The following is a 21,031-nucleotide window of genomic DNA, read 5'->3' on the forward strand; positions in this document are numbered from 1 at the left end:
CAGCACTCTGAAGGAGGGGTGAGGATGCTGCAGTTTTGAGAGTCATCTGAACTGTTATGTGTTCACTCTTCTTTCAAGACAGTGGTTGAATGAGTAAGTAAAAGTGTTTTTCTTTTTGTCAAGTCACCCTACGTTGGTGGGGGATGGCTGGAGTGTCAAAAAAAACATTGGAAAATAAATGACATAACATTACCTTGCAGGGTAAATCTGATGTAATGATCAGCCGAGCTGACGTAGCCCAAGCCAATGCTATGGCTCGCCAGCTTCATGTCTTCAAACCGGGGATAGACTTTGTTCCTGGAGCAAGACTAGAAGTTCTGGAATCAAGGGATAACAATTGGTAAGCTTTGTTAATGAAATATTTAATAATATGAAAAAAATTATGAAGCATTCTTTTTATATTGAGAGAGTTAGACTTTGTTATTCCATAATATCACAACTACAGACAATATGTACTTCATATTTCAGTAAGAATGTTTTATTAAGCAAACTTAGCATAACTGCTAAAAAATGAAATTAATTTGAGTTAACATTTATATTGATAATTAACCACAGTTTTTCTACTCAGTGATTCTAATGTATGTTAATTTCTATGGTGTTTAAGAAATTTTACTTATATGTAGTTTTGCTTGGTTTCTCTTTCTATAATTCTTTTGTACTTTAACCAAGAATTAAATATCTTTCAAAGAAAGTATTTGTGCCTGAAGAATAGTGATTGAAGCACTCTTTAATTACCCTTTAATGATTCTCTCTTAGTATAAAGTTTCTTATTTTTTAATTGTACTGTAGAATTTTTTTTTTAATGTTCTCTCATACCTTTTTCTTCTAAATAGCTCATTTAACATTCATTGAACATGCAGTTGGCCACCATGTTATCATTCCATGATAATTAAAACTGGCAAAATATTGTTTTATTGTAGGTAAAAGACATTATGCACTGATTAAGATATTTAATAAGTACACACACATGGTTTCTTCAGTTCTAATACAGAGATAATTAAGAAACAAGTAAATATAATGGCAGGAGTCAGGTGGCGAGCTGTGACAGGTTAGTAACAGTAGCACAGTGGTCCCTCAATCGTCCAGCTCGATAATCGTCCTTTTCGGAAATCGTCCCGTTATTTCGTCCAAACATTGGCTCGCAAATGGCCCGTTGACTCGCTGATCGTCTTTCGTCCTGGATGCGTATTCATGCTCTGAGCCGCCTTGGCCTCCCTTCCCAGCCAGTGTGCCATTGTTTACCAGTGAGGGACGGTCCCCTCACTTGTTCATACGAAATATTTCATAACATTCCATTCATTTTAGTGGTTGCAAGTGCTAAATAAATTACCATGGCTCCAAAGAAAGCTCCTAGTGCCAAGCCTTTGGTAAAGAAGGTGAGAAATACGATTGAATTTAAGAAAAACATCATTGAACAATATGAAAGTGGCGTACGTGTGGGCGAACTGGCCAGGATGTATAACAAATCCCGTACAACCATATCTTCCATCGTGGCCAAGAAAAAGGAAATCAAGGAAGCTGTTGTTGCAAAGGGGGTAAATATGCTGACAAAAATGAGATCACCAGTACTCGAAGATGTTGAGAAGTTATTATTAGTGTGGATAAATGACGTCTTATGACGTCGATTATTTGGAAAAAGGCTAGGCAGTTGCATGACGATTTGGTAAAGGAATTGCCTGCAACTAGTGGTGATGTGAGTGAATTTAAGGCCAGCAAAGGCTGGTTTGAGAGATTTAAGAAGCGTACTGGCATACACAGTGTGATAAGGCATGGTGAGGCTGCCAGTTTGGACCAGAAAGCGGCTGAAAAATATGTGCATGAATTCAAGGAGTACATAGAGGCTGAAGGACTGAAACCTGAACAAGTGTTCAATTGTGATGAAACAGGCCTCTTTTGGAAAAAAATGCGAAAGAGGGCCTACATTACTCAGGAGGAAAAGGCACTTCCAGGACACAAGCCTATGAAAGACAGGCTGACGCTCATGTTCTGTGCTAATGCTAGTGGGGATTTCAAAGTGAAGCCGTTACTAGTGTACCATTCTGAAAATCCCGGAGTGTTCATGAAAAACAATGTTATGAAGAGTAAATTGTGTGTGTTTTGGAGATCTAATAATAAGGCATGGGTCACGAGGGAAATTTTCGTCAAGTGGTTCAATGAAGTGTTTGGCCTTAGTGTGAAGAATTACTTCCTGGAAAAGAAATTGGATCTCAAGTGCCTCCTAATAATGGACAATGCACCTGCTCATCCTCCAAACTTGGATGACCTATTTCTGAAGGAGTTTGGGTTCATCACAGTAAAGTTCTTGCCCCCGAATACCACTCCTCTCCTCCAGCCCATGGACCAGCAGGTCATTTCAAACTTTAAAAAACTCTACACCAAAGCAATGTTTCAAAGGTGCTTTAATGTGACCTCAGAGTGACTACCGGGACTTTGAACTCTGCTTGGAGAAAATTGTGGCCAGACTGTGTCCACAAGAGGGATTTTGAAGGATTTAAGGTGGCCCCTGATGAGCCTATGTCTTTTGTGAACTCTATTGTGGCATTGGGGAGTTCCATGGGGTTGGATGTGAGTTTGGAGGATGTGGAAGAGTTGGTGGAGGACCACAACGAAGAGCTAACCACTGAGGAGCTGCAAGAGCTTCAGCAGGAAGAGCAACAGATCGCAGTTCAGAATCTTGCTGCAGAGGAGGAGGAAGAGAGATGGAAGAAGGTGCCTTCTTCAGAAATTAAGGAGATTTTTGAAATGTGGGGTAGGATGGAAAGATTTATGGAGAAACATCACCCTGAGAAGGATGTTGCAAGCCATATCGGCAAATTGTACAGTGACAGAGTCTTGGCCCATTTTAGGGAAGCTTTAAAGAGACGCCAGAAACAGAGCTCTCTGGGCAGTTTTTTTGTGAGACAGGACTCCAGTGACAATCAAGCTGGTCCTAGTGGCATTAAGAAACAGAGAAGAGAAGTAACCCCAGAAAAGCACTTGGTACCTGAGGTGTTGATGGAAGGGGATTCCCCTTCCAAACAGTAATTCAATCTCTCTCCTCCTCCAGTCTTCCATACACTGAGAAGAATCGCCAATAAAGTAAGTGTTATGCTGTTAATGTTTCATTCATCATGTCCCATTGTATTGTTTATGTTCTACATCTATATTTCATGTAAAAAAATTTTTAGTTTTAATACTTCTGGGTGTCAGGAACGGATTAATTGTATTTACATTATTTCTTATGGGGAAAATTGATTCGAAAATCGTCTATTTCAATAATAGTCCCACTTCCACGAATGGATTAAGGACGATAAACGAGGGACCAATGTATAACTTTGGTGAGGTGGGTTGAGTTTGAGAGACCTGTCAGTGAGGAGTAACATATTTAAGGTAACATTCCTAAAACTGTCAAATGGTTGCGATACACAGATATCCTAGTCATTGTCCTGATGGGGCTCAACATACAAAACATTCATAACACCATTGATAGTCTGGAACCAGTCATCAAATTCGCGGTAGAATAGAAGAGAGACTACTGCTTACCATTTCTCGATGTACATATTACCCAACACAGGAGGAGAGAGGCTCCTTTTCCAAGTTTACAGGAAACCAACATAAAAGAATGCCTTAAAATTAATACACTTTTATTCCCATCTTGACAAGAGGACTAACAGAAGTATTGTGATAAGATTTTTTCTTAGAGCTTTTCGGATCTCTGCCTATAATAAATAGAAGAAGAATGTGAATACCTTAAAGAGTCCTACCTAGTTGTATTTCCCACCACATTACATCAATGATTACAGAAAGAGAGCCACAAGCATCCTCAACAGAAGCAACACAATCACAACAGGATCACGAGCTAAGTACGTACATTGTTTTATCGGTAAGTAACCTGGCTTCCAGTGTTTCATTACTAATGTCAGAAAGACACATGAAAATAGCCACCAACACTTCTGCTTCCATCAAAGATTTAGTAAAAAATAAGAATAAGCCCACAGAGAATACCGTCAACAAGGCTGGTGTATACATTGTAGCCTGCGGAAGTTGTAACAAAATAAAAGTACCTAGGTGAAACATCAAGAATGCCTGAACTCACACTTCAGTAACACCAGAACACCTGCATACAACATAGAGCAGCAGGACACATCATGCAGCTCAGTGAAGCTAAACTAATAATTCCTGAAAACGATTTGTGCAGACATAGGTGCCTAGAAGCAGCAGTGATAACAGTAGCCAAAACCATACATCAAAAGTCAGGCAGCTGTAGAATGGATTCTATAGCTGCCTGACTTTTGAAGCATGGTTTTGGTTATTGTTATCATTGCTGCTTCTAGGCACCTACATCTGCACAAATTGCCTTTAGATGGCACCACTTCACCATGAATGCTTAGGAAGTCATGTTTACCTTAGTCCAACCTTTTTACCCAATGTTACCATTAACCTGTTTTTTCTCTGCAGACAGGTCTTTCTCAAGCCTAACCCATCTCACCTCAACTGTACTACTATTACTACCCTTTCACAGCTCTCCATCTGACTCCTGTCACTATATATACTTGTTTCTCAGTTATATCTGTACGTATTAAGACTGAAGAAGCCACTTGTGGCAAAACATTTCCTTACTGTCTTGATCAGTGCATATATGTCTTTGTCCTACAACTTGTCAGTATCACCATACCACTTCTACCCTGTTGTTTTATTACAAGTATTATGAACACAGCAATGTATTGGGTATTTAAATGCTTTCTCAACTCTCCATTAGTATCAACTGGCTCTTTGTTTTTTTTTTTTTTGTTTTTTTTACCACATTGCAGAATGTATTGCACTGCCTTCTCTCTGACATCTCTGACAGCCCTTCGTCAATTCTCCTTCACTGTTTTGTGTGCATATATGTATGTGTGAAACATGTTAGATGAAGATTCTTCTGGAGGGAAGAGGGGGTTAAATGGCCTTATATTTGAACATTAAAATTTTATTGATTTAGTATATAAATTAAAGCTGTCAAAATTTTCAGGTACCAATGCAAAATAGTAGAGGTGGACTGGGGTGAGCTGGACATACTGGTTCACTATGAACGCTGGTCTAATCGCTTTGATGAGTGGCTCAAAATGGACTCCACAAGAATTCGACCATTGGTCCGCAGTTCTCAAAGGTCCTATTACATTTGTATTTTCTACATGATCATTGATAATTATTTTATTTTATTTATAATGTCATGTCTTCCAATTTAATGGAAAAAAATTAAAGTTTTGAAATTATCATATTCAAAATAGCTATTGAATGAATGGTGAATGTTTTTTTTTTTTTTTAAATCTGTAAGTTGCTGCAAAGAAACTTTATAGAAAGGTAAGAGGATAATGTTCAAATACATGAATAAAAAAATCTTGTGGTGACTACTAAAATATTATAAAGAAATGACTTGTGCAGTATAGGCAGAAAGTAAAAAAATGAAAAATGACATTTAAAAAAATTCTGAAGTATTTGTAATTTGGAGGAATGAATGGTGAGATATTTGATGGTGTTTTATAAAGCAACTAGGGCCAGGTACTACACAGAGTATGTATATAAACAGTTCTTGAAAAACAGTTCTGTATTCAGCACAGTAGTACTTTGCTGTTTGTGTGAGGGAAAATATTTTGTTTTTGTACCTCAGTGGTTGTAATAATAGACAAAAAAAAGTAAAAAGTACTGGAAATAGTTTTTATAAAAGATAACTTAAGTAGGAGGGAGCAAGGGGCTAGTAACCCATTCCGTATAAATTACTAAATTTAAGAAGAAAAACTTTTTTTTTTTTTTTAGGTCACCCTGCCTCAGTGGGATACAGCCAGTGTGTTAAAAAAGCTTAAGTAGGAAAAGCTTTGGAAGGAATTAGAATAAAGATGGCTGGATGGTATGTGATTTAGGTATATCGAGAAACAAAAGTGAACGTATAAATGTTAGATGAAATGGGAAAATGAGAGGAAAAAACACCACTAACGGAAGAAGAATGAAACAAAGAAAGAGTGTAGGTGTGAAGGATCTCCCTTTAAGTAGGTACCTGGAGGCTAACGAGGGGCTCTTGATCCAAGGGAGTGGAGCTACCCTGCCTTTCCTCAGATCCCGTGCTGTGTGACCCCAAAAAACTTTAAAATGTCCATGAAGAAAGCGAGGCGGTAATTTCATGCACTGGCCAAGGAGGTATACCATCTTTTAGGAGTGAAGATGAGCAGGATGTGAGTGTGGGGGACGTGCGTGAGGCATTACATAGAATGAAAGGAGATAAAGCAGCTGGAACTGAGGGGATCATGACAGAAATGTTAAAAGCAGGGGGAAAATTATAGAGGAATAAGTTTACTGAGTCCTAGGTAGTAGGTTGGTAGACAGCAACCGCCCAGGGAGGTACTACCGTCCTGCCAAGTGAGTGTAAAACTGAAGCCTGTAATTGTTTTACACAATGTTAGGATTGCTGGTGTCTTTTTTTTTCTGTCTCATACACATGCAAGATTTCAGGTACGTCTTGATACTTCTACTTACACTTAGGTCACACTACACATACATGTACAAGCATATATATACATACCCCTTTGGGTTTTCTTCTATTTTCTTTTTAGTTCTTGTTTATTTCCTCTTACCTCCATGGGGAAGTGGAACAGAGTTCTTCCTCCATAAGCCATGCATGTTGTAAGAGGCGACTAAAATGCCAGGAGCAAGGGGCTAGTAACCCCTTCTCCTCTATATATTACTAAATGTAAAAGGAGTAGGTTGGTAGACAGCAACCACCCAGGGAGGTACTACCGTCCTGCCAAGTGAGTGTAAAACGAAGCCTGTGATTGTTTTACATGATGGTAGGATTGCTGATGTCTTTTGTCTGTCTCATAAATATGCAAGATTACAGGCATGTCTTGCTACTTCTACTTACACTTAGGTCACACTACACATACATGTACACATTTATTTATACACACTCATCTGAGTTTTCTTTGATTTTATCTTAATAGTTCTTGGTCTTATTAATTTTCCTTTTATATCCATGGGGAAGTGGAATAAGAATCTTTCCTCCGTAAGCCATGCGTGTTGTAAAAGTCAACTAAAATGCCGGGAACAATGGGCTAGTAACCCCTTTTCCTGTAAAGATTACTAAAAAGAATAAAAAGAATAAGAAGAAGAAAATTGTCAAAGTGGGAAGTCTGAATGTGCGTGGATGTTGTGCAGATGATAAGAAAGAGATGATTGTGGATGTTATGAATGAGAAGAAGCTGGATGTCCTGGCTTTAAGTGAAACAAAGCTGAAGGGGGTGGGAGAGTTTCAGTGGAGAGGAATAAATGGGATTAGGTCAGGGGTTTCAAATAGAGTTAGAGCTAAAGAAGGAGTAGCAATAATGTTGAAGGATAAGCTATGGCAGGAAAAGAGGGACTATAAATGTATTAATTCAAGGATTATGTGGAGTAAAATAAAGATTGGATGTGAAAAGTGGGTTATAATAAGCGTGTATGCACCTGGAGAAGAGAGAAGTGTAGAGGAGAGAGAGAGATTTTGGGAAATGTTGAGTGAATGCGTGGGGAGTTTTGAATCAAGTGTGAGAGTAATAGTGGTTGGGGATTTTAATGCTAAAGTGGGTAAAAATGTTATGGAGGGAGTAGTAGGTAAATTTGGGGTGCCAGGGGTAAATGTAAATGGGGAGCCTTTAATTGAGCTATGTGTAGAAAGAAATTTGGTAATAAGTAATACATATTTTATGAAAAAGAGATTAAATAAATATACAAGGTATGATGTAGCACGTAATGAAAGTAGTTTATTAGATTATGTATTGGTGGATAAAAGGTTGATGGGTAGGGTCCAGGATGTACATGTTTATAGAGGGGCAACTGATATATCGGATCATTATTTAGGAAGTGGAAGTGGAAAAGAATCTTTCCTCCGTAAGCCATGCGTGTCGTATGAGGCGACTAAAATGCCGGGAGCAATGGGCTAGTAACCCCTTCTCCTGTATACAATTACTAAAAAAGAGAAGAAGAAAAACTTTATAAAACTGGGTTGCTTAAATGTGCGTGGATGTAGTGCGGATGACAAGAAACAGATGATTGCTGATGTTATGAATGAAAAGAAGTTGGATGTCCTGGCCCTAAGCGAAACAAAGCTGAAGGGGGTAGGAGAGTTTCAGTGGGGGGAAATAAATGGGATTAAATCTGGAGTATCTGAGAGAGTTAGAGCAAAGGAAGGGGTAGCAGTAATGTTAAATGATCAGTTATGGAAGGAGAAAAGAGAATATGAATGTGTAAATTCAAGAATTATGTGGATTAAAGTAAAGGTTGGATGCGAGAAGTGGGTCATAATAAGCGTGTATGCACCTGGAGAAGAGAGGAATGCAGAGGAGAGAGAGAGATTTTGGGAGATGTTAAGTGAATGTATAGGAGCCTTTGAACCAAGTGAGAGAGTAATTGTGGTAGGGGACTTGAATGCTAAAGTAGGAGAAACTTTTAGAGAGGGTGTGGTAGGTAAGTTTGGGGTGCCAGGTGTAAATGATAATGGGAGCCCTTTGATTGAACTTTGTATAGAAAGGGGTTTAGTTATAGGTAATACATATTTTAAGAAAAAGAGGATAAATAAGTATACACGATATGATGTAGGGCGAAATGACAGTAGTTTGTTGGATTATGTATTGGTAGATAAAAGACTGTTGAGTAGACTTCAGGATGTACATGTTTATAGAGGGGCCACAGATATATCAGATCACTTTCTAGTTGTAGCTACACTGAGAGTAAAAGGTAGATGGGATACAAGGAGAATAGAAGCATCAGGGAAGAGAGAGGTAAAGGTTTATAAACTAAAAGAGGAGGCAGTTAGGGTAAGATATAAACAGCTATTGGAGGATAGATGGGCTAATGAGAGCATAGGCAATGGGGTCGAAGAGGTATGGGGTAGGTTTAAAAATGTAGTGTTAGAGTGTTCAGCAGAAGTTTGTGGTTACAGGAAAGTGGGTGCAGGAGGGAAGAGGAGCGATTGGTGGAATGATGATGTAAAGAGAGTAGTAAGGGAGAAAAAGTTAGCATATGAGAAGTTTTTACAAAGTAGAAGTGATGCAAGGAGGGAAGAGTATATGGAGAAAAAGAGAGAAGTTAAGAGAGTGGTGAAGCAATGTAAAAAGAGAGCAAATGAGAGAGTGGGTGAGATGTTATCAACAAATTTTGTTGAAAATAAGAAAAAGTTTTGGAGTGAGATTAACAAGTTAAGAAAGCCTAGAGAACAAATGGATTTGTCAGTTAAAAATAGGAGAGGAGAGTTATTAAATGGAGAGTTAGAGGTATTGGGAAGATGGAAGGAATATTTTGAGGAATTGTTAAATGTTGATGAAGATAGGGAAGCTGTGATTTCGTGTATAGGGCAAGGAGGAATAACATCTTGTAGGAGTGAGGAAGAGTCAGTTGTGAGTGTGGGGGAAGTTCGTGAGGCAGTAGGTAAAATGAAAGGGGGTAAGGCAGCCGGGATTGATGGGATAAAGATAGAAATGTTAAAAGCAGGTGGGGATATAGTTTTGGAGTGGTTGGTGCAATTATTTAATAAATGTATGGAAGAGGGTAAGGTACCTAGGGATTGGCAGAGAGCATGCATAGTTCCTTTGTATAAAGGCAAAGGGGATAAAAGAGAGTGCAAAAATTATAGGGGGATAAGTCTGTTGAGTGTACCTGGTAAAGTGTATGGTAGAGTTATAATTGAAAGAATTAAGAGTAAGACGGAGAATAGGATAGCAGATGAACAAGGAGGCTTTAGGAAAGGTAGGGGGTGTGTGGACCAGGTGTTTACAGTGAAACATATAAGTGAACAGTATTTAGATAAGGCTAAAGAGGTCTTTGTGGCATTTATGGATTTGGAAAAGGCGTATGACAGGGTGGATAGGGGGGCAATGTGGCAGATGTTGCAAGTGTATGGTGTAGGAGGTAGGTTACTGAAAGCAGTGAAGAGTTTTTACGAGGATAGTGAGGCTCAAGTTAGAGTATGTAGGAAAGAGGGGAATTTTTTCCCAGTAAAAGTAGGCCTTAGACAAGGATGTGTGATGTCACCGTGGTTGTTTAATATATTTATAGATGGGGTTGTAAGAGAAGTAAATGCGAGGGTCTTGGCAAGAGGCGTGGAGTTAAATGATAAAGAATCACACACAAAGTGGGAGTTGTCACAGCTGCTCTTTGCTGATGACACTGTGCTCTTGGGAGATTCTGAAGAGAAGTTGCAGAGATTGGTGGATGAATTTGGTAGGGTGTGCAAAAGAAGAAAATTAAAGGTGAATACAGGAAAGAGTATGGTTATGAGGATAACAAAAAGATTAGGTGATGAAAGATTGAATATCAGATTGGAGGGAGAGAGTATGGAGGAGGTGAACGTATTCAGATATTTGGGAGTGGACGTGTCAGCGGATGGGTCTATGAAAGATGAGGTGAATCATAGAATTGATGAGGGAAAAAGAGTGAGTGGTGCACTTAGGAGTCTGTGGAGACAAAGAACTTTGTCCTTGGAGGCAAAGAGGGGAATGTATGAGAGTATAGTTTTACCAACGCTCTTATATGGGTGTGAAGCGTGGGTGATGAATGTTGCAGCGAGGAGAAGGCTGGAGGCAGTGGAGATGTCATGTCTGAGGGCAATGTGTGGTGTGAATATAATGCAGAGAATTCGTAGTTTGGAAGTTAGGAGGAGGTGCGGGATTACCAAAACTGTTGTCCAGAGGGCTGAGGAAGGGTTGTTGAGGTGGTTCGGACATGTAGAGAGAATGGAGCGAAACAGAATGACTTCAAGAGTGTATCAGTCTGTAGTGGAAGGAAGGCGGGGTAGGGGTCGGCCTAGGAAGGGTTGGAGGGAGGGGGTAAAGGAGGTTTTGTGTGCGAGGGGCTTGGACTTCCAGCAGGCATGCGTGAGCGTGTTTGATAGGAGTGAATGGAGACAAATGGTTTTTAATACTTGACGTGCTGTTGGAGTGTGAGCAAAGTAACATTTATGAAGGGATTCAGGGAAACCGGCAGGCCGGACTTGAGTCCTGGAGATGGGAAGTACAGTGCCTGCACTCTGAAGGAGGGGTGTTAATGTTGCAGTTTAAAAACTGTAGTGTAAAGCACCCTTCTGGCAAGACAGTGATGGAGTGAATGATGGTGAAAGTTTTTCTTTTTCGGGCCACCCTGCCTTGGTGGGAATCGGCCGGTGTGATAATAAAATAAAAATAATAATTATTTAGTTGTAGCTACAGTTAGAGTAAGAGGTAGATGGGAAAACAGGAAGGTGGCGACAACAAGTAAGAGGGAGGTGAAAGTGTATAAACTAAGGGAGGAGGAAGTTCGGGTGAGATATAAGCGACTATTGGCAGAAAGGTGGGCTAGTGCAAAGATGAGTAGTGGGGGGGTTGAAGAGGGTTGGAATAGTTTTAAAAATGCAGTATTAGAATGTGGGGCAGAAGTTTGTGGTTATAGGAGGGTGGGGGCAGGAGGAAAGAGGAGTGATTGGTGGAATGATGAAGTAAAGGGTGTGATAAAAGAGAAAAAGGTAGCTTATGAGAGGTTTTTACAAAGCAGAAGTGTTATAAGAAGAGCAGAGTATATGGAGAGTAAAAGAAAGGTAAAGAGAGTGGTGAGAGAGTGCAAAAGGAGAGCAGATGATAGAGTGGGAGAGGCACTGTCAAGAAATTTTAATGAAAATAAGAAAAAATTTTGGAGTGAGTTAAACAAGTTAAGAAAGCCTAGGGAAAATATGGATTTGTCAGTTAAAAACAGAGTAGGGGAGTTAGTAGATGGGGAGATGGAGGTATTGGGTAGATGGCGAGAATATTTTGAGGAACTTTTAAATGTTAAGGAAGAAACAGAGGCGGTAATGTCATGCACTGCCCAGGGAGGTATACCATCTTTTAGGAGTGAAGAAGAGCAGGATGTGAGTGTGGGAGAGGTGCGTGAGGCATTACGGAGAATGAAAGGGGGTAAAGCAGCTGGAACTGACGGGATCATGACAGAAATGTTAAAAGCAGGGGGGGTACATAGTGTTGGAGTGGTTGGTACATATTTTTGTTTAATAAATGTATGAAAGAGGGGAAGGTACCTAGGGTTTGGCGGAGAGCGTGTATAGTCACTTTATATAAAGGGAATGGGGACAAAAGAGATTGTAAAAATTATAGAGGAATAAGTTTACAAAGTATACCAGGAAAAGTGTAGGGTTATTATTGAAAGAATTAGAGGTAAGACAGAATGTAGAATTGTGGATGAGCAAGGTTTTAGAGTGGGTAGGGGATGTGTAGATCACGTGTTTACACTGAAGCATATATGAGAACAGTATTTAGATAAAGGTACGGAAGTTTTTATTGCATTTATGAATTTAGAAAAGGCATATGATAGAGTGGATAGGGAGCAATGTGGCAGATGTTGCAAGTATATGGAATAGGTGGTAAGTTACAAAATGCTGTAAAGAGTTTTTATGAGGATAGTGAGGCTCAGGTTAAGGTGTGAAGAAGAGAGGGAGACTACTTCCCGGTAATAGTAGGTCTTAGACAGGGATGTGTAATGTCACCATGGTTGTTTAATATATTTATAGATGGGGTTGTAAGAGAAGTAAATGCGAGGGTGTTCGGGAGAGGGGTGGGATTAAATTATGGGGAATTAATTACAAAATGGGAAGTGACACAGTTACTTTTTGCTGATGATACTGGAAGATTCTAAAGAAAAATTGCAAAGGTTAGTGGACGAATTTGGGTGTGTGTGTAAAGGTAGAAAGTTGAAAGTGAACATAGAAAAGAGTAAGGTGATGAGAGTATCAAATGATTTAGATAAAGAAAAATTGGATATCAAATTAGGGAGGAGGAGTATGGAAGAAGTGAATGTGTCTTGGGAGTTGACGTGTCAGTGGATGGATTTATGAAGGATGAGGTTAATCATAGAACTGATGGAGGAAAAAAGGTGAGTGGTGCATTGAGGTATATGTGGAGGGAAAAAATGTTATCTATGGAGGCAAAGAAGGGAATGTATGAAAGTATAGTAGTACCAACACTCTTATATGGGTGTGAAGTTTGGGTTGTAAATGCTGCAGCGAGGAGGCGGTTGGAGGCAGTGGAGATGTCCTGTCTAAGGGCAATGTGTGGTGTAAATATTATGTAGAAAATTCGGAGTGTGGAAATTAGGAGAAGGTGTGGAGTTAATAAAAGTATTAGTCAGAGGGCTGTAGAGGGTTTGTTGAGGGGGTTTGGTCATTTAGAAAGAATGGAACACAGTAGAATGTCTTGAGAGTGTATAAATCTGTAGGAGAAGGAAGGCAGGGTAGGGGTCGTCCTTTAAAAGGTTGGAGGGAGGGAGTAGAGGAGGTTTTGTGGGCGAGGGGTATGGACTTTCAACATGCATACGTGAGCATGTTAGATAGGAGTGAATGGAGACAAATGGTGTTTGGGACCTGACGAGCTGTTGGAGTGTGAGCAAGGTAATATGTATTTAGTGAAGGGATTCAGGGAAACTGGTAATTTTTATATAGCCGGACTTGAGTCCTGGAAATGGGAAGTACAATGCCTGCACTTTAAAGGAGGGGTTTGGGATATTAACAGTTTGGAGGGATATGTTGTGTATTTTTATATGTATATATATGCTTCTAAACTGTTGTATTCTGGGCACCTCTGCAAAAACAGTGATTATGTGCGAGTGAGGAAAAAGTGTTTAATGATGATGAAAGTATTTTCTTTTTGGGGATTTTCTTTCTTTTTTGGGTCACCCTGCCTCGGTGGGAGACGGCCGACTTGTTGAAAAAAAAAAAAAAAAAAAAAAAAAAAAAAGGAGAAAATTTGGTTTTTCGTTTTGGGCCGCCCTGCCTCGGTGGGATACAGCTGGTGTGTTGAAAGAAAGAAAGAAAGAAAGTTTACTGAGTATACCAGGAAAAGTGTATGGTATGGTTATTATTCTAAGAATTAGAGGTAAGACAATATGTAGGATTGCGAATGAGCAAGGAGGGAAGTTTTCATTGCATTTATGGATATATGATAGAGTGGATAGTGGAGCAATGTGGCAGATGTTGCAAGTACATATGGAATAGGTATTAAGTTACTAAAGGCTGTAAAGAGTTTTTATGAGGATAGTGAGGCTCAGGTTAGGGTGTGTAGAAGAGAGGAAGATTATGTCCCAGTAAAGTAGGTCTTAGGGATGTGTAATGTCACCATGGTTGTTTAATATATTTGTAGATGGGGCTGTAAAAGAAGTAAATGCTAGGGTGTTAGGGAGAGGGGTGGGATTAAATTATGGGAAATCAAATACAAAATGGGAATTGACACAGTTATTTTTTGCTGATGATACTGTGCTTATGGGAGATTCTAAAGAAGAGTTGCAAAGGTTAGTTGACGAGTTTGGGAGTGTGTGTAAAGGTAGAAAATTGAAAGTGAACATAGAAAACAGTAAGGTGATGAGGGTATCAAATGATTTAGATAAAAAAAATTGGATATCAAATCGGAGAGGAGTATGGAAGAAGTGAATGTTTTCGGATATTTGGGAGTTGACGTGTCAGCGGATGGAGTTATGAAGGATGAGGCTAACCATAGAATTGATGAAGGAAAAAAGGTGAGTGGTGCATTGAGGTATATGTGGAGACAAAAAACATTATCTATGGAGGCAAAGAAGTTAATGTATGAAAGTATAGTGGTACCAACACTCTTATAAGGGTGTGAAGCTTGGGTTGTAAATGCTGCATCGAGGAGGCGGTTGGAAGCGGTGGAGATGTCCTGTCTAAGGGCAATATTTTGTGTAAATATTATGCAGAGAATGCAGAGTGTGGAAGTTAGGAGAAGGTGTGGAGTTAATAAAAGCATTAGTCAGAGGGCTGAAGAGGGGTTGTTGAGGTGGTTTGGTCATTTAGAGAGAATGGATCGAAGTAGAATGACATGGAGAGTGTATAAATCTGTAGGGAAAGGAAGAAGGGGTAGGGGTCGTCCTCGATAAGGTTGGAGGGAGGGAGCAAAGGAGGTTTTGTGGGTGAGGGGCTTGGACTTCCAGCAAGCATGCATGGGCATGTTAGATAGGAGTGAATGGAAACGAATGGTATTTGGGACCTGACGATCTGTTGGAGTGTGAGCAGGGTAATATTTAGTGAAGGGATTCAGGGAAACCAATTATTTTTATATATCCGGACTTTCGCACTGGAAATGGGAAGTACGGTGCCTGCACTTTAAAGGAGGGGTTTGGGATATTGGCAGTTTGGAGGGATATGTTGTATATCCTACCGAGGCAGGGTGGCCCAAAAAGACAAACAAAAGTTTCTCATTTTAAATTTAGTAATTTATGCAGGAAAAGGGGTTACTAGCCCCTTGCTCACGGCATTTTAGTCGCCTCTTACAACACGCATGACTTACTGAGGAAGAATTCTGTTCCACTTCCCCATGGAGATAAGAGGAAATAAACAAGAACAAGAACTAGAAAGAAAATAGCAGAAAGCCCAGAGGGGTTTGTGTATATACGTACAGTGGACCCCCACATAACGATATTATTTCAATCCAGAAGTCTGTTTGGGTGCCGTTATAGACCGAATTTGTTCCCATAAGAAATATTGTGAATTAGATTAGTCCTTTTCAGACCCCTAAAAATACATCTACAAAAGCACTTACAAAAATACACTTACATAATTGGTCGAGTTGGGAGCTGATCGTTATGCAGGGGTCCACTGTATATGCTTGTACATGTATGTGTAGTGTGACCTAAGTGTAAGTAGAAGTAGCAAGACGTACCTGAAATCTTGCATGTTTATGAGACAGAAAAAAAAACACCAGCAATCCTACCATCATATAAAACAATTACAGGCTTTCGTTTTACACTCACTTGGCAGGACGGTAGTACCTCCCTGGGCGGTTGCTGTCTACCAACCTACTATCTACATATTATTATTATTATTTTTTTTTTTTTTTTTTTTTCAACAAGTCGGTCGTCTCCCACCGAGGCAGGGTGACCCAAAAAAAGAAAGAAAATCCCCAAAAAGAAAATACTTTCATCATCATTCAACACTTTCACCACACTCACACATTATCACTGCTTTTGCAGAGGTGCTCAGAATACAACAGTTTAGAAGCATATACATATAAAGATACACAACATATCCCTCCAAACTGCCAATATCCCAAACCCCTCCTTTAGAGTGCAGGCATTGTACTTCCCATTTCCAGGACTCAAGTCCGACTATATGAAAATAACCGGTTTCCCTGAATCCCTTCACTAAATATTACCCTGCTCACACTCCAACAGATCGTCAGGTCCCAAGTATCATTCGTCTCCATTCACTCCTATCTAACACGCTCATGCACGCTTGCTGGAAGTCCAAGCCCCTCGCCCACAAAACCTCCTTTACCCCCTCTTTCCAACCCTTTCGAGGACGACCCCTACCCCTCTTTCCTTCCCCTATAGATTTATATGCTTTCCATGTCATTCTACTTTGATCCATTCTCTCTAAATGACCAAACCACCTCAACAACCCCTCTTCTGCCCTCTGACTAATGCTTTTATTAACTCCACACCTTCTCCTAATTTCCACACTTCGAATTTTCTGCATAATATTTACACCACATATTGCCCTTAGACAGGACATCTCCACTGCCTCCAACCGTCTCCTCGCTGCTGCATTTACCACCCAAGCTTCACATCCATATAAGAGTGTTGGTACTACTATACTTTCATACATTCCCTTCTTTGCCTCCATAGATAACGTTTTTTGACTCCACATATACCTCAACGCACCACTCACCTTTTTTCCCTCATCAATTCTATGATTAACCTCATCCTTCATAAATCCATCCGCCGACACGTCAACTCCCAAGTATCTGAAAACATTCACTACTTCCATACTACTCCTCCCCAATTTGATATCCAATTTTTCTTTATCTAAATCATTTGATACCCTCATCACCTTACTCTTTTCTATGTTCACTTTCAACTTTCTGCCTTTACACACATTCTCAAACTCATCCACTAACCTTTGCAATTTTTCTTTAGAATCTCCCATAAGCACAGTATCATCAGCAAAAAGTAACTGTGTCAATTCCCATTTTGAATTTGATTCCCCATAATTTAATCCCACCCCTCTCCTGAACACCCTAGCATTTACTTCTTTCACAACCCCATCTATAAATATATTAAACAACCATGGTGACATTACACATCCCTGTCTAAGACCTACTTTTACCGGGAAGTATTATTATTGCTGTTGTTTTTTTACACACCATCTGTCTCCCACCTAGGTATGGTGACCTGAAAAAGAAGAGCTTCTTCTTCTTTTTACATTTAGTAATTTATAGAGAAAGAGTAACTAGCTTCTTGCTCCCAGCTATTATTATTATTATTTTTTATCAACATATTAGCCATCTCCCACCAAGGCAGTTAGAAAGAAAAAAAATACTTTCACCATCATTCACACAAAATCACTGTCTTTGCAGAGGCACCCAGATATGACAGTTTAGATGTCACTCCAAACAGCCATTATTATTATTATTATTATTATTATTATTATTATTATTATTATTATTATTATTATTATTATTATTATTGTTGTTGTTGTTGTTGTTGTTGTTGTTGCTATTCCTATTGTTGTTGTTGTTACTTTTTTTTTTAACTCGGCTCTCTCCCATCAAGGTAGGATGACCCATAGAAGAAAACACATTTAACCATCATTCCTTCACTCGCTGTCTTTCCAGGCATTTACTTACATCACAGACAGATTAACCTCTGTCTGTAACATCTCCACTCCTTCAGAGTGGAGGCACTGCCTATCTCACCTCCAGGACTCAAGCTAACCAGTTTTCCTGAGTCCCTTCAGAAAAATTACATTGCTCACACTCCAACAGGATGTCCATTAAAAACCACTTCTCTCCACTCACTCCCATCCAGCATGCTCACACAAGCCTGCTGGGTGCTCAAGCCCCTAAAACTCAAAGCCTCTTTTACTTCCTCCCTCCAACCATTCCAGGGATGACCCCTTTCTCTCGTACCTTCCACCCTGGACTTTTTTTTCGTGTTCTTTGTCACCTATTCCTCTCCAGCCTCTCTACAGGCCCAAACCACTAAAAAGCACTTTATTCATGTGGCTTACTCAGAGCTGTTCAAGGTGGCATGAACAGAGGCCCTGCGAAAGATTATCATTATGTTTATGGGAAGCAGTAGACCTATATGGGTCCTTTATTGCAAAGAGTGGTGGAGACTCGCTCCTCCATCCACTAATTTCAAAGTAGACACTACTCTGCAAATCATGTTTTTCCCTTCTCAAATCCTTCAGCCATGAGACTGCTTCCACACTCACAGTATTAACTTTACCAACAAAGCCACTCGAGATTGTTACAAGATGAAGACATATACGGTAAAGTATTTATTGTTGTCCTGCTCTTCAGACTTTTCACTGAGCAGTTTTGCAAGGATTTAATAAATTCAGTCTTTGTAATAGAAATTTTAAGGGCTAGACATTGTATCAGCTTTGCTGATCCAACTGATATAAATGTGAGAACACCTCGCTACCTGAAGTGAGCACTCAAACCTAAAGGTTATTGAGACATTACCATGGTTTACTTACAAGTGCCTTATCAACATAACCTTTAACAGTATTTCAGAGGTTCTTTGTTAGCCTTCTTGATAGGTAGTGGAAAATGATGTATTATTATAAATTAATAAAACAGTAGATAATTATATGATTTAGAGTTTATTTTATTGTAATAAATTTATCGAGAAATGTTGTATTTATTTTTATCCTCTGAATTTTATCATTCCATTACAGAAAGGATAAAAAGAACTGTCAGTTTCGTGTTGGAGATCGAGTAACAGCGCGCTGGGCAGCTGATGGCAAGCGCTACCAAGCTAGAGTTGTTAAAGTATTAGGAGATGGTAAGTACTGATGATTTTTTGGTAAAACTGGTGACAGTAATTAAATAAATGGACATGAACACCTAATGTGACATATACTGAGCCTACATTTTGCCCACCAGGAGCTATATCATCCCAGTGTAAAGATCCAGTGCATTGAACTTTCTTTATATATCCTATGTTCATAGACTATTGTTTGTTTTGGCTTGACGAAGCTCCTGTTGAGCAAGATGTAGCTTGCAGCATATTTCTTATTAGTTGCACATTTGTCCATTTATTTCACTTAGTAATTTATACAGGAGAAGGGGTTTCTAACCCTTTGTTCCTGGCATTTTAGTTGCCTCTTACAGCATGTGTTGATTATGGATGAAGGATTCTTTTCCACTTCTCTATGGAGATAATAATTATTGGTGGAAAAGATAATAATGTAGTAGCATTCTGAGTGATAGCATAAGCATTTTATACTGTCACTACTTGACCTGTTGTAACAAGTGGCTGAGAATGGTTTTAAAAATAGTTGTACAGACAAGAAAACAGGATTTAATTTTTGTACATAGTAAATATTAGACTGCCGTCATCTACTTATGCATAGTACACTGGTTATGATGATTTGGACTCTTCTCCATTAAGAGAGTTCCTTTCAAGTGAGGTTCCTTGATGCTGGGTAGAGGCTCTTGATCAAAGAAATTGGACCTGTGCTCCAATTCCTTTAATCGAATCTGATACCTTCCATTTCCCCAGGTGCTGTATGGCCCCTACTAGTTTAGGGTTGCCCATCAGTGTAATAATAATAATCTATTAAGAGCTACCCTAAGGGATCAACACTGAAGGTAGTCTGTCAAGAGGCGTAGCATGGAGCCAGAGATTCCTAGTGCTTGTAGGATATACCGGTACCATGTTTAGTGTAACTGTCCAGTTGGTCTTTGATTCATCCTATGGGTGGTGCCACAGAGTGGAGAGTTTTAACAGATCAGCAGCAGGGCCACCTTTTCTGATAATATATTCACAGAAGACAATACTCACCTATATGTGGCTGCAGGGGTCGAGTCTCAGTTCCTGGCCCAGTCTTTCAACTTGCTGCTTGCCAGATTCACTTCCCTCCTAGCCTCATGGGTCTTATTGTACCTACACTTAAAGCTGTGTGTAGAGCCTGCCTTCACTGCTTCTTCACCAAGATCATTCCATTTTTTGACCACCCTGAGACTGGAGAAATACTTTGTCATCTCTGTGGCTCATCTGTATCTTTAACTAGCTGTGTTCCCAAGTTTCCATTTCTCATCTCTCAAAGAGCCCCGAGTATTTTGTATGTTCTTATCTTATCTCCCCTGGTTCTTATATCCTCCCATGTCATTAGATTTAGTTCCATTAGCCTCCCTTCATAAGGCATGCCTCTTAACTCAGAAACAAGCCTAGTTGTGTACTTCTGCACTTTCTCCAGTTTCTTAACATGCTTCCTCAGGTGTGTTTTCCATACTAGTCCTGCATACTCCAAGATAGGCCTGATATATGTTGTTAAAAGCCCCTGGATGTGGAGTTATGGGCATTTAGAGTGGTTGGAGCAGAACAGTGTGGCCAAGTGGTTGTATAATGGTAAGGTTGGAGGGAAGGAGTTGGCTTGACATGCTGTTAGGGTGTGAGCAAGATCACATTTATGAAGGGATTTGGAGGCAACTGGTTAGCTGAATTTGAGTCTTTGAGGTGGGATGAACAGTCCCTGCATTCACAGGAAGAGGCATGGATGTTGTATTTTGGAGGATCATTTGAATTATGGTGTCTGCACTCTCAGTTACCAGGACATTTGAAGGCCCTAGACCTTTATTCCTTGGAGTGCAGGTGAGTAAGGTGCATCGTAATTTACACCTGGAAAATCCTAAAGAAACTGGTCCCAAATTTGCACACACAAATCATTCCCTATGAATGCTAAAGACGTGGCAGTCAGTGCAACATACCCCCAATGAAAAGCAGGGGTACCGTGAGTACATGGAAAGAAAACAAAATAAGTGTCAGGGCCCAAGACTGTTCAACAGCTTCCCATCATACGTAAGGAGGATTATCATTAGACTCCTATCTGTCTTCAAGAGGAAACCAGACAGATACATAAAGTCATTGTCTGACCAACTGGGCTGTGGTTCATATATTGGATTGTGTGTGGCCAGCAGTAACAGCCTGGTTGATCAGGCCCTGATCCTTCATGTGGCCTGGTCATGGATCAGGCCACGGGGGCATTGACTCCTGAAACACCCTCCAGGTA

The 21,031-nt window shown here is 39.8% G+C and overlaps 1 protein-coding gene across 9 annotated transcripts in view; it reads left to right on the forward strand.

The window, feature by feature from the left end:
• LOC128688146 (serine-rich adhesin for platelets-like) overlaps positions 1 to 21,031 on the forward strand; it is a 134,938-nt gene that overhangs the window by 7,380 nt on the left and 106,527 nt on the right. For 8 of the 9 annotated variants that reach the window (XM_070086784.1, XM_070086788.1, XM_070086787.1 and 5 more), the window contains exons 2-4: positions 201 to 340; positions 4,991 to 5,128; positions 18,695 to 18,801. In XM_070086784.1, coding sequence (XP_069942885.1) covers positions 216 to 340; positions 4,991 to 5,128; positions 18,695 to 18,801 — 370 coding nt within the window. In that variant the 5' untranslated portion in view covers positions 201 to 215. Of the gene's footprint in view, positions 1 to 200; positions 341 to 3,782; positions 3,843 to 4,990; positions 5,129 to 18,694; positions 18,802 to 21,031 lie in introns of those variants that run through there. The other variant, XM_070086791.1, reaches the window with a different exon arrangement.

The sequence above is a fragment of the Cherax quadricarinatus genome, chromosome 19 (assembly GCF_038502225.1).
Source record: "Cherax quadricarinatus isolate ZL_2023a chromosome 19, ASM3850222v1, whole genome shotgun sequence".
Lineage (NCBI taxonomy): Eukaryota > Metazoa > Arthropoda > Malacostraca > Decapoda > Parastacidae > Cherax > Cherax quadricarinatus.